This window comes from Syzygium oleosum, unplaced genomic scaffold (assembly GCF_021117445.2).
Source record: "Syzygium oleosum isolate NSW1041296 unplaced genomic scaffold, Sole_v2.1 Sole_v2.18, whole genome shotgun sequence".
NCBI lineage: Eukaryota > Viridiplantae > Streptophyta > Magnoliopsida > Myrtales > Myrtaceae > Syzygium > Syzygium oleosum.
The window spans coordinates 8,305,026-8,318,947 of record NW_026607502.1 but is presented as its reverse complement, the minus strand read 5'-3'; the positions used below and the strand labels follow the sequence as shown (position 1 = coordinate 8,318,947).

Below are 13,922 nucleotides of genomic sequence, written 5' to 3'. Positions count from 1 at the left end.
GTTCAATAGGCCGCTCTCTTTGTATCCTTTCTTTGCAATTTTAGCCAGCGAAAACAATTTATTGTCTGTTATTACTGATGTATGACAATTTAATAGTTATTGTTTTTTTGGGTCAAATTTTAAGGGTTATTGACATACCATAAAGTAAACTAAAAATCTCAAGAAAATGCCCACTCAATCAAAAATTAAATCAAAGACCATTACATCTTGATGCCCACAGGAGAGTGACATATATAATATTTTCATTCAATCAGATTATGATTCTTTAAGGGTTCATTTGAAAAATATATTTTTTAAAATGGTCGTTTATATTGCTTGAAATAATTAGTTAATAGAAAATATTTTTATTGTCAATAATAATTTTTGTTTAAATATTTTCATGGATGAAGAAAACTTTTTTCGTTCGTTCATTTTTATAAACATTATAAGCGATTAATTTTAGGAAAAAAATATTTTCTAAATTTTTTATTTTTTGCAAAATAAATAGAGGCTAATTTCGGCGTGTTTTTATAGTAATAAATCAATTATGAAAGAATCGCCCTCCCTCTTGCACCCTCCAAAAAAATATAGTAATCACTATTATATAGAAAGTCATCCCATCGTTAGTTACAAGCCTAAACATTTCTTTCTAAAAAAAAGTTCCATCAAAATCCATGTCAGATATTAAGATGAATTGCAATAGTGAAATTTATGTCATTTAGTTTACATTTTTGTTCTTACAAAAATTTGTTTAGATGGGGAGTTTTAAAGTCTTTTCAATATTCAAAAGAAGCGGAAATCGTAGTTTTGGCATTTGAAATGAGTGATTTCTCTCACTAGAACTTCTAATGTTGTCATTAGTAATTATTTAATAATGCTATAATTTTACCCAAGTGTTCGATAGTTTCATTGAGGTCAATTACTTTCATCACTAGTTATAAATTGTTTTTATACTATGTAACTCGACAATTCTATCGTTTAGTAATGTATAACGATATTTTATTTCCTCAACAGGTTATATCTTATGGAAACTGTTCTTGATTATCGTAATTTGTCTGAAGTCGTAATTTCAACTAAACCTATAGCAAGTACTTTTCTGATTCGAGTAGTAATTTAGCTATAGAGTTCGTAAGATGAAAATGCTATCTCATAATAATTAACTAATACCACAGTAACTAATCTCAAATTTTTTCAAGCCATAGAGCCTACAATTAGTAGTTGTTGACCTCAATAATTGCAAATAACCTTCAAGTCCATATGAATTACAATTAGGACTCTAATTTTACTAATAAAAAATTACCTCAAGTTCTCATATGGTTCTAACGATAATAACTTCACTCAAGAAACAGTAAACAATATGTCTTTATCGTAAATTTCTTCTTCTCCACTCTCAGTAAATTTACCTAACAACGGCAATGTTCCTTTTAAGTTCGTAAATTAATTGAACCTATCTTAAGTAATTATTCTCGACTGTCAAGACTATCCTTAATTTAATTATGAAATTTACAGTCCTTAAATATCAGTAATTACCAATTTAACAAGTACATATTTTCTGACTTTAGATTCAAAGAATTTTGTATGCGGGGCTAGTCCCAGTAAAAAATAGGAAAAATGACATAAATTGTGTCTGAACTTTGACCTAATGTGTAATATGATTCCTCAACTTTTAATTTGTTCAATATGGTCTTATGAATTTTAGCTCAATATGCAATGTTGTCCATAAACTTTTAAATTGTTCAATATGGTCCCATGGACATTTAATACATATTCAATTTAGTTTTTGAAAATATTTAATGCTGTCCTTGAATTTGAATTATTGGAAGGACAATATTAAAATTCAGGGGTTAAATTGAACATGTATCAAAAGTTAAAGACCGAGTTAAACAAATTAAAAGTTTACGGATCACATTACATATCGGGTAAAGTTCAAGATCAACATTAAATAAATTAAAAGTTCATGAATCATATTACACATTGAATTAAATTTTATTGACCATTTATGTTATTATCCCATAGCCTACTGGACCTTACATTTTCTTGTTAGGGAGTATTCCACGTGCGAATATTTGGATTCTTAGGCTTCATTCGTTTGGCGGAAAATATTCTCCTTTTGGAAAATATTTTCCCGGAACATAATTTTCCGGTGTTCGGCGACCAATATGAAAAAGTTTCGGAAAATATTTTTCGCCGGCGACCGGCGGCGGCCGGCAACCGGCGGCGGCCGGCAACCGGCGGCCGACGACCGATGGCGGTAACCTCGTGGCCGGGCGACCGCGGCGGCCGACGACCGACGGCCAACGCCCCAAGCGCCCGGTGGCGGCGGTAAGGCGACCATGCGCGGCGGCGGCAAATGGCGACCGGGCGGCCGGCGACTCCATGCAGGCGCGGCCGGCGACCTTAGTGAAGAAGAAGAAGAAGCTCTGGAAAATGATTTTCGCTTTTGAAGAAGCGGAAGTCATTTTCCATAGACTTAGGCTATTTTGTGAGCGGGGAAGGAAAATATTTTCCCACGGAAAACGTTTTCCGCCCCCCGAACACCGGAAAACCCGGAAAATATTTTCCGAAAGAATATTTTCCGCTAAACGAACGGAGCCTTAGGGTTCGTTTGTTTTGAGGAAAATGTACCAACTCTGGAAAATACTTTCAAAGAAGGTAACTTTATTTTTTGGTGTTTGGCTAAAACTTAAAAAGACTTGAAAAATATTTTCAATCGTTTAGTAAGGAAACTCTAACGGGAAAAATTATCAAAAAATTCGTATTTTTTAAAAATTATTTTTATATATTTTTCTTTTTTTTTTCTTCCTTGGTCAGTCGCTGGCCATGACCGGCCATAGGTGAGTTCCAGCCTCGTCCAACGCCACGAGGCTCAAGCTCGCTCGTCTAGCGAGGCTCGAGGCTTGCCACTAGAGGCAGTGAGCTCCCTCGATTTGGCAAGGCCCAAGCTCACCGGGCGGCGACTGGTTGAGAAAGAAGCAAAAAGAAAAAAAGAAAGGAAAGAAAAAGAAAAGAAAAGATAAAAATTAAAAATAATAAAATTTTTCATTTAAAAAAAATGAAAAAGTAAAAATTTCGATTTATTTATAAAAATTAAAAATTCGAATTTTTTTAGAAAAATATTTTTATAGGAGCAAATGTTTCATTAACCGAACCTAAGCCCGAGTGTCGAGGACCATACATAGCCTTTGCGGACCTAGATTAGAGCTTGAGCATAGGGAACCCGAGCATGGCCTTTATGGACTCGAGTTCGTATGCCTGAGTTATGGGTACGAGCACCAAGGGTTCGGGCCTTGCCTTCATGGACCCGGGAGTGGGCAAAGGGGGACCGGGCCCGGGACACCGAGGTGCTGAGTCTGGCCTCGATGGACTTGAGCCTAGCCGCCCAAGGCCTTGGGATTTTTGTGTCCAAATGTAAAGTTTCGAATCCAAGCTCCTACCGATAGCTAATCATATTTCCAAAAATTTTCCCGAATTTAAACTTTGATAGGAAATTTTTTTCGTCGAGTAGGAAAATATTTTCCATTGATTCAAACCAAATGTTAAAAAATGAGAAAAAAAAAATATTTTTTTCAAAACAGACGGAGCTGGATCTCGTCAATTTCATTAGATTCAGAGACTCAGTTGTCTTTACTAGTTCTCGTCTGTAGGGGGCTCTTCGTGTTTCTATCGGCCAAATCCGTCAGCCTTGATGGTGTCCGCGAGCAGCTCCGCAACACCATCATTCCCTGGATTCTCTCCATGTCCCCGACCAAGCTTTCCCGTTCCTTCTCTTCCTTTCGCTCCAACAAGAGAGCATGCAATGCTTCGTCCGTCCAGACTCTTCTCAAGAGAGGGTTCACCCCCGCCATCAAGCACTTCAACCTCCACCTCCTCTTCCTCTCTCGATCCCACAAATTCGACTCCATCGTCCACCTCTTGTCTCAGCTGGAGCAAAACAATGTCCACCCCAACTCGCGCACTCACTCCATCTTCACGCGGGCTCTTCTCGAACTCCGCAAATTCGAGGAAGCAGAGCGGTTCATGAGGTCTCCGACGGCCAGGGCTTCGAATTTTGCCAAGAACCGCATCTGGGACTCTATAATTCAAGGCTACTGTGTCCATCGCGAGGACCCGGAAAGAGCATTGTCAGTTTTTCGTGACTGCTTGAGTGGGTGTCGTGTCTTGCCTTCTTCCTATACTGTTTGTTCTTTAATTCATGGGTTTAGCTCTCGCGGGATGATGGGAAGAGCGATTGAGGTCATGGAGTTGATGGCGGACGAAAAGATGGAATACCCTTTTAATAATTTCGTTTGTAGTTCTGTTATTGCTGGGTTTTGCAGAATAGGGAAACCAGAACTTGGCGTTGAGTTCTTTGAGAAGGCCAAGATTTCGGGGGCTTTACGTCCCAATCTAGTCACTTACACTGCCCTTGTACATGCTCTTTGTAAGTTAGGTAGGGTTGACAAGGTCGGCAATTTATTTCGTGCGATGGAGGAGGAGGGTCTGGCTTTTGATGTCGTGTTTTTTACTTGTTGGGTCTGGGGTTATCTCAAGGAAGGTTTTGTAATGGAGGCTTTTAGGAAGAATAGTGAAATGTTAGAGAAAGGAATTGGTGCAGATACTGTTAGCTATACCGTCCTTATGGAGGGATTTTCTCGAGAAGAAACTGCAGAAAAGGCGGTTGGATTTTTGTCGAAGATGAGAAACGAAGGATTGAAACCCAACCTAGTTACTTACACCGTGGTGATATTGGGACTTTGCCGGAAAGGAAAACTGGAAGAAGCATATAACATTTTTAAGACTATTGAAGATATAGGGATGGTTGCAGATGAACTTCTGTATGCAACTTTGATAGATGTTGCTTGTAGGAAAGGTGATTTTGATCTTGTTCTTGATTTGCTGAGTGACATGGATCGGAAGAGGATTAGTCCGGGTGTCGTTACGTACAATACTGTTGTGAACGGACTGTGCAAATCTGAGAGAACATGCGAGGCGGATAAATTCTCCAAGGGAGTTGTGGCAGATGTTGTTACATACAGTACCTTGTTGCATGGGTACATTGGAGAAGAGAATGTCGAGGGAGTACTAGATATAAGGCGGAGGTTTGAAGAAGCTGGATTTTCTATGGACATTGTCATGTGTAACATACTAATTAAGGCGTCATTCATGGTGGGAGCATTTGAAGATGCTCATGCACTCTATAAGAGAATGGCAAATATGAATTTAACTGCTGATTCCATTACGTACTGTACGCTAATTGATGGATTCTGTAAACTAGGAAGAATAGATGAGGCGCTAGAGATATTTGATGATTTCAGGGAGACATCAATTTCTTCTGTTGCATGTTACAACTGTATCCTCCAGGGCCTGTGCAGGGAAGCCATGATTGATATGGCCATTGATGTATTTCTTGAACTTATTGAAAAGGATTTGCCCGCAGACACATGCATTTGTAAGGTATTGATTAAGGCAGCTTTTAGAGACCAAAATGCCGATGGCGTCTTAAATTTGGTTGTCAGAATTGAGAAACTACCCTTGGAAATACACGATAAGGTATGTAACGAGGCTATCTGCTTTTTGTGCAAAAAAGGTTTTTCAGAGTCCGCGTTGGAGATTTACATGTTGATGAGAAGGAATGGCTCACTCATTACAAGCAAGTCTTACTTTTTAATGCTCAAAGGACTTATAGACGGGAAGAAACACATGATTGAGCCTTTTCTGTGTAAATTTGTTAAAGAATATGGAAGTGGTGACCCTAAAGTGGGAAAAACAATAGCACGATATCTAAGCTTGAAGGATGTCAACAGGGCCCTTCAATTTGTCAACAAGATGAAGGAGGGAAAGTCAATTGTCACCTTAACTACATCTGTATTTAAGATACTTATACAGGATGACAGAGTTTTAGATGCATATAAGCTACTCATGGATGCGATAGATCATGTTCCTATGGATGTGGTTGATTATTCAATCATGGTCAATGGTCTCTGCAAGCGAGGATATATTAACCAGGCACTTGATCTTTGCTCTTTCATTAAGAAGAAGGGGATAGCCCTCAACGTTGTCTCTTACAATTCAGTCATTAACGGGTTGTGCCGCCAGGGTCGATTAATGGAAGCATTTCGGCTCTGTGATTCTCTAGAGAAAGTTGGTCTGGTTCCATCTGAGATCACATATGGTACACTAATTGATGCTCTATGCAGGGAGCAATTTCTGACTGATGCTCAACTACTTTTCCAGAAAATGATCCGTAAGGGGCTCGAACCTGGTACTCATGTTTACAACTCATTAATTGATAGCTATTCTAAGATTGGTATGTTGGACAATGCATTGCAGCTTCTCCATGAAATGGAGATGAAAGGCCTTAAGGTGGATGCATTCACTGTAAGTGCCGTGATTAATGGTTTTTGCCGAAGTGGGGATATGGAAGGGGCTCTCACCCTTTTTTCTGAGTTCAAGAATAAAGCTATCTTACCTGATCTGTTGGGTTTTCAGTATCTGCTAAGAGGTCTGAGTGCCAAGGGAAGGATGGAAGAGGCAAGGAATGTGTTGAGAGAAATGCTTCAGTCTCAGCCTATAGTGGAGCTGATAGACAAAGTTGACTCTGAGTTTGAAACGGAATCGAACAATTTTCTTGTGCTTTTATGTGAGCAAGGGAATATAAAAGAAGCTATTACTCTCCTCGATGAAATTGGCAACATGTATCATCCTATTCAGAAATTCCATGCTGATTTTAATGAGTTGGCAAAACCAAACATGCGTTATGAGGGAGAGGGATTTAAAACAGATGTTGCAAGGTCTATGACAGACCTTGGTAATAAAGGTCTGGAAATTTGGCCATTGGAAGTGAAGAATGTGGAGGATGCTATGAGGGCGACGAAAGCTAAGCTTAATGATTTTGAATCTTTCTATTCCCTGGTTGCTTCACTATGTTCAAGTGGGGAGGTAGAAAAGGTCAACCTGCTTCTGAAAGGATTTGTTTGCTAATGCAGAAGAAAACTAATTTTGCTCCAACGTTATTAGCTTGAGTATTGCTTGCTCTCTCTGATTCATGATGGCTCACTTCCAGGCATTAATAGCAGATATAGCTTCATAGGATCAATAGACATTTGGTCAACAGGTTTGTCTATGTCGCCATTGCTCTTTACGTCTTCCTGCCCCTGCTTGCTTGCTTGTCTTTGTGAACCTTTCGGCTGCATTCGTTTTCCATGATCTTATGATGTTGATATCTTTAGCTCCAATTGTGTGTATGGGTGCCATCCAAGATTGCCATATGATTCTCAAAGTTATCTTTTTCATTTGCTAGTCGTTTCTTTCTTTCTTTTTTTTTTTTGAATAGATAGATAGTCTTTTCTATTCTTTTGTCCCTTTTGTTGCCTGTTTTATCATATGTATCTTGTGTGTATTGTCATTGATAAAATTTGCAAGTGGCGTGTACATTTTTTGAATATTTTCAAACTTTTTAACAGTGTCATTGCTGATTGTCTGCTCTCTGGCTTGTGCTTGACTAACTATTATCTCCTTCTATGATTAGAAACTTTGCTGGGTCAAGATGCTCTATCATCTTAGACCTGTATAGTGAGAACTACAAAAAACTGAGATAACAGTCATTAATGACAGTTGTGAATGCGATTGAACAAGTGAAAGGATGTTCTGCAACTTCCTCTCTGTTTCTATAGAGCCTTGGGGCAATCAATCGGAGACAACTCCAAGGAAAACTTGTTGAAAAGATATAGAATTCGGTTTCGGACACTTTGATTTTTTTAAAAACTCTACTAATTTCGGTCAAGGAGCGTTTTCTTGTTTATATTAACTACCTGTTGCTGCATCATTCACAGTGTGGTAAAGAGATTTGAGTTCATGTTGTTCTTTTCATTGGAAGCAAGTTTCTTAAATGCAAAAATTATTGAAGCTTAACCTTCAGAGAAAGAATTTAGATGTACTTTCGGAATCTAATTTTGTTTTTTTTTTTAAAGTTAATTGTGCTTATTTACAGCTCTCAGAAATCCGAGCTTGTGAAGGTGTATTCTCTGATCCACATATTTTAAAAAATGGAAGTAATTCACCTGACTTACGATGGACCAGGTTAATTTAAGTCCTGTTGCTGTTCTCCTTGTCAAATAGCTGTTGTTGTTGACTACCTTTGAGAACAGTTCTGTTTTTCAGATTCTATACTTATCCTTTATGATGAACAAATCATCAATTGTTCTTTCTGAAGAAGCCATGAAATTTTTTCTCTTTTATGGGTACTGACTGGTCCAACGATATGAACAAAGGGAATAGGGAAAGTAGGAGGATTTTTTGGTAGACAATATTAAGGATTTAGACCATAATTTTGCTTTTCAAGATTAATTCTGAATATGAAAAGGGCAACATTTGCAGGCTTAAATAGGAAGATTACAATAATTAGGGTTGAGTGCTTTTAGGGTTTAATGGTTTAGAACCATTTAACTAGTAAGTAGGACATGTGGTTGTTTTATTAGACAATGACGATCATTATTTCTTCATTTTATTCAATAATGGTCTTACCCGCACGTAATGCTTCTGTCTCTCCAATGCGACCATAGTCAGGGTGAATGTGGTTTATTCCTGATTTCTATCGAATGGTAGCTTTTGTGTCTGGGTAATTTAAATACCTGCATGAGTGAAAAGCTGTATGTTATCCATTACCAGATAGCAGTTGAGGTCACCTCTTTAGGAATTATGAGCTAAAGAAGATGGTAGATCAGGATTATCGTGCTTATATCCAGAGGATGAAGTTACTTTTGGACACCTGCACTCTAAGGACAATCTTCTCATGGTGTTCATTGGGGACTGCTGGGTGTTCCATGGGCATCCATGTAGCTGGATCCTGCACTTGTGCTTTTCAGATATCATAAAAAAAATTATTGTGGTGCCTTGGACATCCATACAGACAAAGCAAATGTCATGTATAAGGAATATTTACAATATAGGTCTTCATTTATTTGAATGACTGAGCATTGAGTGGTATAGCTCCAACGTATTTCTTCGGAATGTTATTCATCTTGCAATTGCTGAATGTGAACTTGAGGTGATAGATTTAAATACTTGTGAGGCAAGGACTTTGTGTGTCGTTTTCTAATAAAAGAAATCACTTATCACTTTTACTGCCATCTTTCTTGAATTACATTGACAATGCACAATATCTCGGCATTTCTTACATGTGAAGTTCATCAGATGCATTGGCCTTAAATTTCACTTTTTCCTTCGACAGGGATGCACCAATTCTTGGTGCCATTGGCATATGTTCTTCATGTGGACGTTGAATGTCTCTCTCGAGCGAGAGGGCTTCGCGGAGAGAACTCCGTTAACAAGTTTGATGAGTTATCGTTTCATAAAACGGTCTTATCCTTAATTTTGATATTCAAGAAGTTCTTTGATACCTTCGGAGACCTGAATTTATGGAGGAAATACATCCAAGGTGCGGAGTATTAATGAATTTAATTCTGGCCTGCCTCCTGTAATTGAGGCTTCAGCCGCTTTGTACCATCTGCTATCTACTGTTGATTCATTTCTCTACAGTCACCTTGTGAATAGGGATGGGCTCCGGACAGGCCCGGGGAACGTGCGGCAAGGAACTTACCCCTCAGTGCCCTGCGCCCCGTTCCCTGCTTTCTTACCACAAATTCACCTCTAATGGGGCGGGGCACCCTGGGGCATGGGGAATCCATGCCCATGCCCATCCCTATCAATGAGCTGGGGTTTGAGCCACAATACTTTGCACTTCACTGGTTACGTGTTTATTTGGTCATAACTTTACACTTCAAGACCATTTGGCAATCTTGGATGAGTTTTTGCACAAAACAATGGTAAAGTAGACCCAAGTGCTGAAGATGACAAAGGATCTACCTTCAAGATTCTCAGTTCAGCACGGGAGCACTTATTGCTAGTATTGCTGTTTCTATGATACTTTGCTTGAGATCTTCCCTGCTTGTGGATGAGAATGCTATTTTCTCTCTCCAGAGCTTACTGAAGTTGCCCTTGATCTAAAGAAACTAACAGACAGCACGAAGTCACTGCAGGTGTTGGCTCTGGAAGTTAATACTTCTAGAGCTTTCTTTGCCCATAGGGGCTTTTGTCTGAAGGGAGCAAATAGTGAGTAGAGGCCATAGCATGTCATCTGGCTTTGAATCTCCTAGAACTTCATCGATATTGGTACCTGATAGCCACTGGGAAAATATGTTGAGAAATCTGCACAAAAAAGAACTTAAGTGGGGAAGTTCACAGAAACAAGTTTTGACCGAGAAAAAGGGATGGTCTGAGAAAGCGAAACTGAGTCTCTCCAGAACGGAGTCTTATTCATCTCCAGCTAAGGCTGAGAACATTGAAAGGTCACTAGGGCATCTGTAAAGCATAGGTTTTCAGAAAATTTTGTCGAGGCAGCTTGGCAAAGATGAAGGTGCTGAGGAGATGAGCAGCCATCAAAACATAGGTCAGAAGGATCAGAAGTTCTTATGTCTTTAATTGCATGGATAAGAGACATTCAAGTGTGAATTCTGGGAGCGAAGAGAAGTCCTCCTGACCCAGCTAGTCCCTTATTAGCAGTATTCTAGACCATGGGTAGGACCAGGAGAAAAGCAGTTTTAGCTTATCCGTGGATGAACACGATGATCAGATGCAAAGTATGAACCGGACAGTGAATGATTCACTGCCTCCTGCTTCTTCGATGTTCCTGGCAAGACCTCTCTAATACTGAACTGGATAACGATTCAGCAGGAAAAGTCGTGCATGACCTCATGACTTAGCCAAAGACCGATGATGATTTTTATGTCTGTTAATTGTATGGAATTTCTTTTATGGTTAGACCTGTTTACTGTTAATGACATTCCATGGAACTTTCTTGCAGAAAAAAAATTATAGAAACAAGTGTAATTTGGCACTCCAACAATCAATGAAAGTGGGAGCGTGAAAATTCAAGTGAATATGAATTCTCGAACATGGAGATTAGTTTAAGCATGTTAAAGGAGTTGTTGATAACATGACATTATAGTATGCTAGATGGTTAAAAATATCTCTAATTGTCCAAATTTCGTACTTGACGCATCATAAACGATTACTCGAGGAATTGGCAGATGTCTCAACATTCAACTTGAGGAAAGAATACCAGTAGTTCATGGCTGGTATCATATGATTTTTCATCTGCAAATCTAATTGTCCTAGTGACAAATTTGATGGAGAATACTTAATTACATGTTACAGGTGTTCAAGGAAAAGGTACGGTTCTGTCGAGAGAAAAGAAAAGGATCAGATGCAATTCGCTTGCTGATTAGGTTGGAGAGGAGTAATGGATTTGGCAGGTATCCGTAATTGTTTCCCAGAAAATAGATGTTGAAAGTGAATAATATTTTCACCCATTTCCTCACCTGCTATGAAGTTTCAGACTCTGCAAGTAGCATTCGAAAAATTCATCTGCTAGACGATTGCTCAGCAATGCGGTTGCCGAATCATGGTATTAGTCGAGCTTGTAACGTTCCTATGGCTGAATTTCCCTACTGGACTCTGGATAATGGTTTCTCGAGGTGTCATTTGAATAAGCATTTTAGCTAGTGTAGAATCTGGAAGTGAGATTATAGGTTGTCTTCTTTTGAAGAATCTGGAAGTGAGATTATAGATTGTCTTCTTTTGAAGCGACAACGAAAGTTCATTTTTTCATGTGGCACCAATGTGCCATCTTGTGTCCTTTCGTTGCATTCTTGCTTCTCACAGTTTATTGTCCCTCTTCTTTAGGTAAGTGAGGGATTAAAAGGAGAAATTACACCGTATCTCTCGATTTGCTCTTGGGGCATTGTGCCATCTCATTTGGGTTGAACGGAATAATATCCTTTTCAGAAATAGCACCCTTTTTATGCCTGCTCTCCGCAATCATCTTGCCAAGGTAGTTAGAGACAAAGGCCTTTCTCTCAAGCCGGTTCAAGACAATCCTCGGAACAGAAGGATTCAAGCCAGTTGGGGCATATCTGATTCTATATTCAGCTGACCCTCTTTTGTAGTCTTTGTTGGTGTTTTATGTTGGCTGCCGGGTAGCCTTCTCTGTATAGCGCTTCTTGTGCTTCCTTTGTTTGCTGCAACACCTTTCTACCTGTCGGGACACCTTTGTCTCTTCAGGTACGAGGTTTTTGTGTTCGGCCTCACTTGCTGTAAAATGCGCGTTGAAAAGTTATATACTACTTACTTTAACCCAAAAAAAAAGAGGAGAAATTACACAAATGATTCTTGCACTGTTAGCCCTAATTTTTTTTAAATCTATTTACTTGATGGATTTTGGTCTATCTATGTTAGGGATAAGTGCACAAAAAGTCATAAAACTTACTATGAAAGCGTGATAGAATCCTTAAACTTTTAAAAAATGAATCCCAAAATTTTCAAAACTGCAATCTGGAACTTGTCAAATTGATACAATCAAGTTTCTCCATCCGCTCTATCCGAAGTGGAAGAGGTTTTTTCTATTTAATGATTTCTCTCTTCTACGGAACTTAAAGTGAGCCTGTCACATGCAAAACAACAATGGTTTGTTCTCCTTTAGTGACTCAAAAATAGCATGATTTTGAAAGTTAGCCCCAGATTGAAGCAAAGAAATCCAGAAACGGCGTTGTTTGTGTTTGCCGAAAATTGAACCAAATAACCTCAATTTCCTTTTCTTCGTCCGAGTGCTAAATTCCTCGTCCTCTTCCTCGTCTGAATGCACACTCTAAGAGAATCGAAGGGAAAAAACTTTGCAAAATCAACGGCATTATATTGCGTTCGACAAACCTCATTCTGTTTGAGGTCGTCCAAACCAAATAGCCCCAAAATTCCTCTTTATCGGAAAGCATTTAAGGGAAAGCATAGCGGGAGAATTGGCTTCTTCGCATTTAAGGGAAGGCAGTGAGCGTGACCCTTGGCCCCTTGTACACAAATTACAGAAATCAGAAAGAGAGGTTTCCAGAGCAGAGAAATCCAGATGCAGCGTCATAAACCAGCTAAATACCGACGGGAAAACAGCGATGCAGACTTTCAATGGACATGGAGAAACTTCCATGTTGCTGTGTCGGGCTATGGTCGCCTGAGGTCGCCACTTGTGCAACGAAACGTAAATCTGTAACAGAACAGCTTCCTCCAATAACAAGTAAGCTGGAGAGATCATGCATGAAAAGTAAGCTTTGGAGACACTTTGAATGGGTAAAAGTAAGTTTGAGCATGGCAGCATCATGCATGAGAAAGTAAGTTGGAGACACCTCGAAGCTGCAACAACTTGATTTACTTGATTTCGTTCAAAAGTGAGTTCTCTCATCCTTCTTCCCTATCTTTTAACAGCCACATGGATAAGGTTATTAACGGTAATGCCTAAAATTGAAAGCAAATTTTCTCATCTATCAAGTCATGTTATCCACAGACGCAAAAAGACCCATCAAGTCAAATGTCAAAGTCTTTAATGTTTAAGGAAGATTGTTGGACAACAATTTCGGAAGTTCAATACAAAATGCATGAGTAGAGGTTCCTCTCTTTCTGCATAAGAGATAATTTATATATCAATGAACTCTCACCCAGACTCAACACATTTATTATCCATGATGACGTCATTCACGTCCGCCTTTTTAGTGAGTTTTAGTCACTACTTCTCTCCAGGTTTCTGCAATGAAAGAAAAAGAGACATCTATGATTAGAAAATGCTATCGATGTTTCATACATGACGTAGGCGATTGTGGAAAAACTCGTGTAACTTCAACTCAAAATACTAACATAAGTATCAATTCGTGGCACAAATTTGGGCAAAACTACAACCTCAAAGAATTTACTTTCTACCAAGTCAAGATATCAAAGTCAGGGCTATAAAGCTCACATCCTTCCTCTAAATACTTATCCACTTCAAATTTTTCTTCCAAAATTTGTTGTCCACGGCTAAGATACTTTGTAGTCATAAAGTCTGCACCAACCATAGGAGACTTTGACACGCTAACTGTCCTTGTACC

General features: G+C 39.0%; 1 protein-coding gene across 2 annotated transcripts; it reads left to right on the top strand.

The window, feature by feature from the left end:
* Positions 1-3,576: 3,576 nt before the first annotated feature.
* On the top strand, positions 3,577-9,494 carry LOC115689415 (pentatricopeptide repeat-containing protein At5g57250, mitochondrial). 2 transcript variants are annotated; one of them, XM_056319625.1, is made up of 3 exons: positions 3,577-7,072; positions 8,626-8,792; positions 9,188-9,494. In XM_056319625.1, the coding sequence occupies exon 1, from the start codon at positions 3,715-3,717 to the stop codon at positions 6,937-6,939; it is 3,225 nt and encodes a 1,074-aa protein (XP_056175600.1). In that variant the 5' UTR covers positions 3,577-3,714; the 3' UTR covers positions 6,940-7,072; positions 8,626-8,792; positions 9,188-9,494. The 2 variants fall into 2 exon arrangements, with proteins under 2 accessions (XP_056175600.1, XP_030471302.1); XM_030615442.2 differs by lacking the exon at positions 8,626-8,792.
* Positions 9,495-13,922: the final 4,428 nt, after the last annotated feature.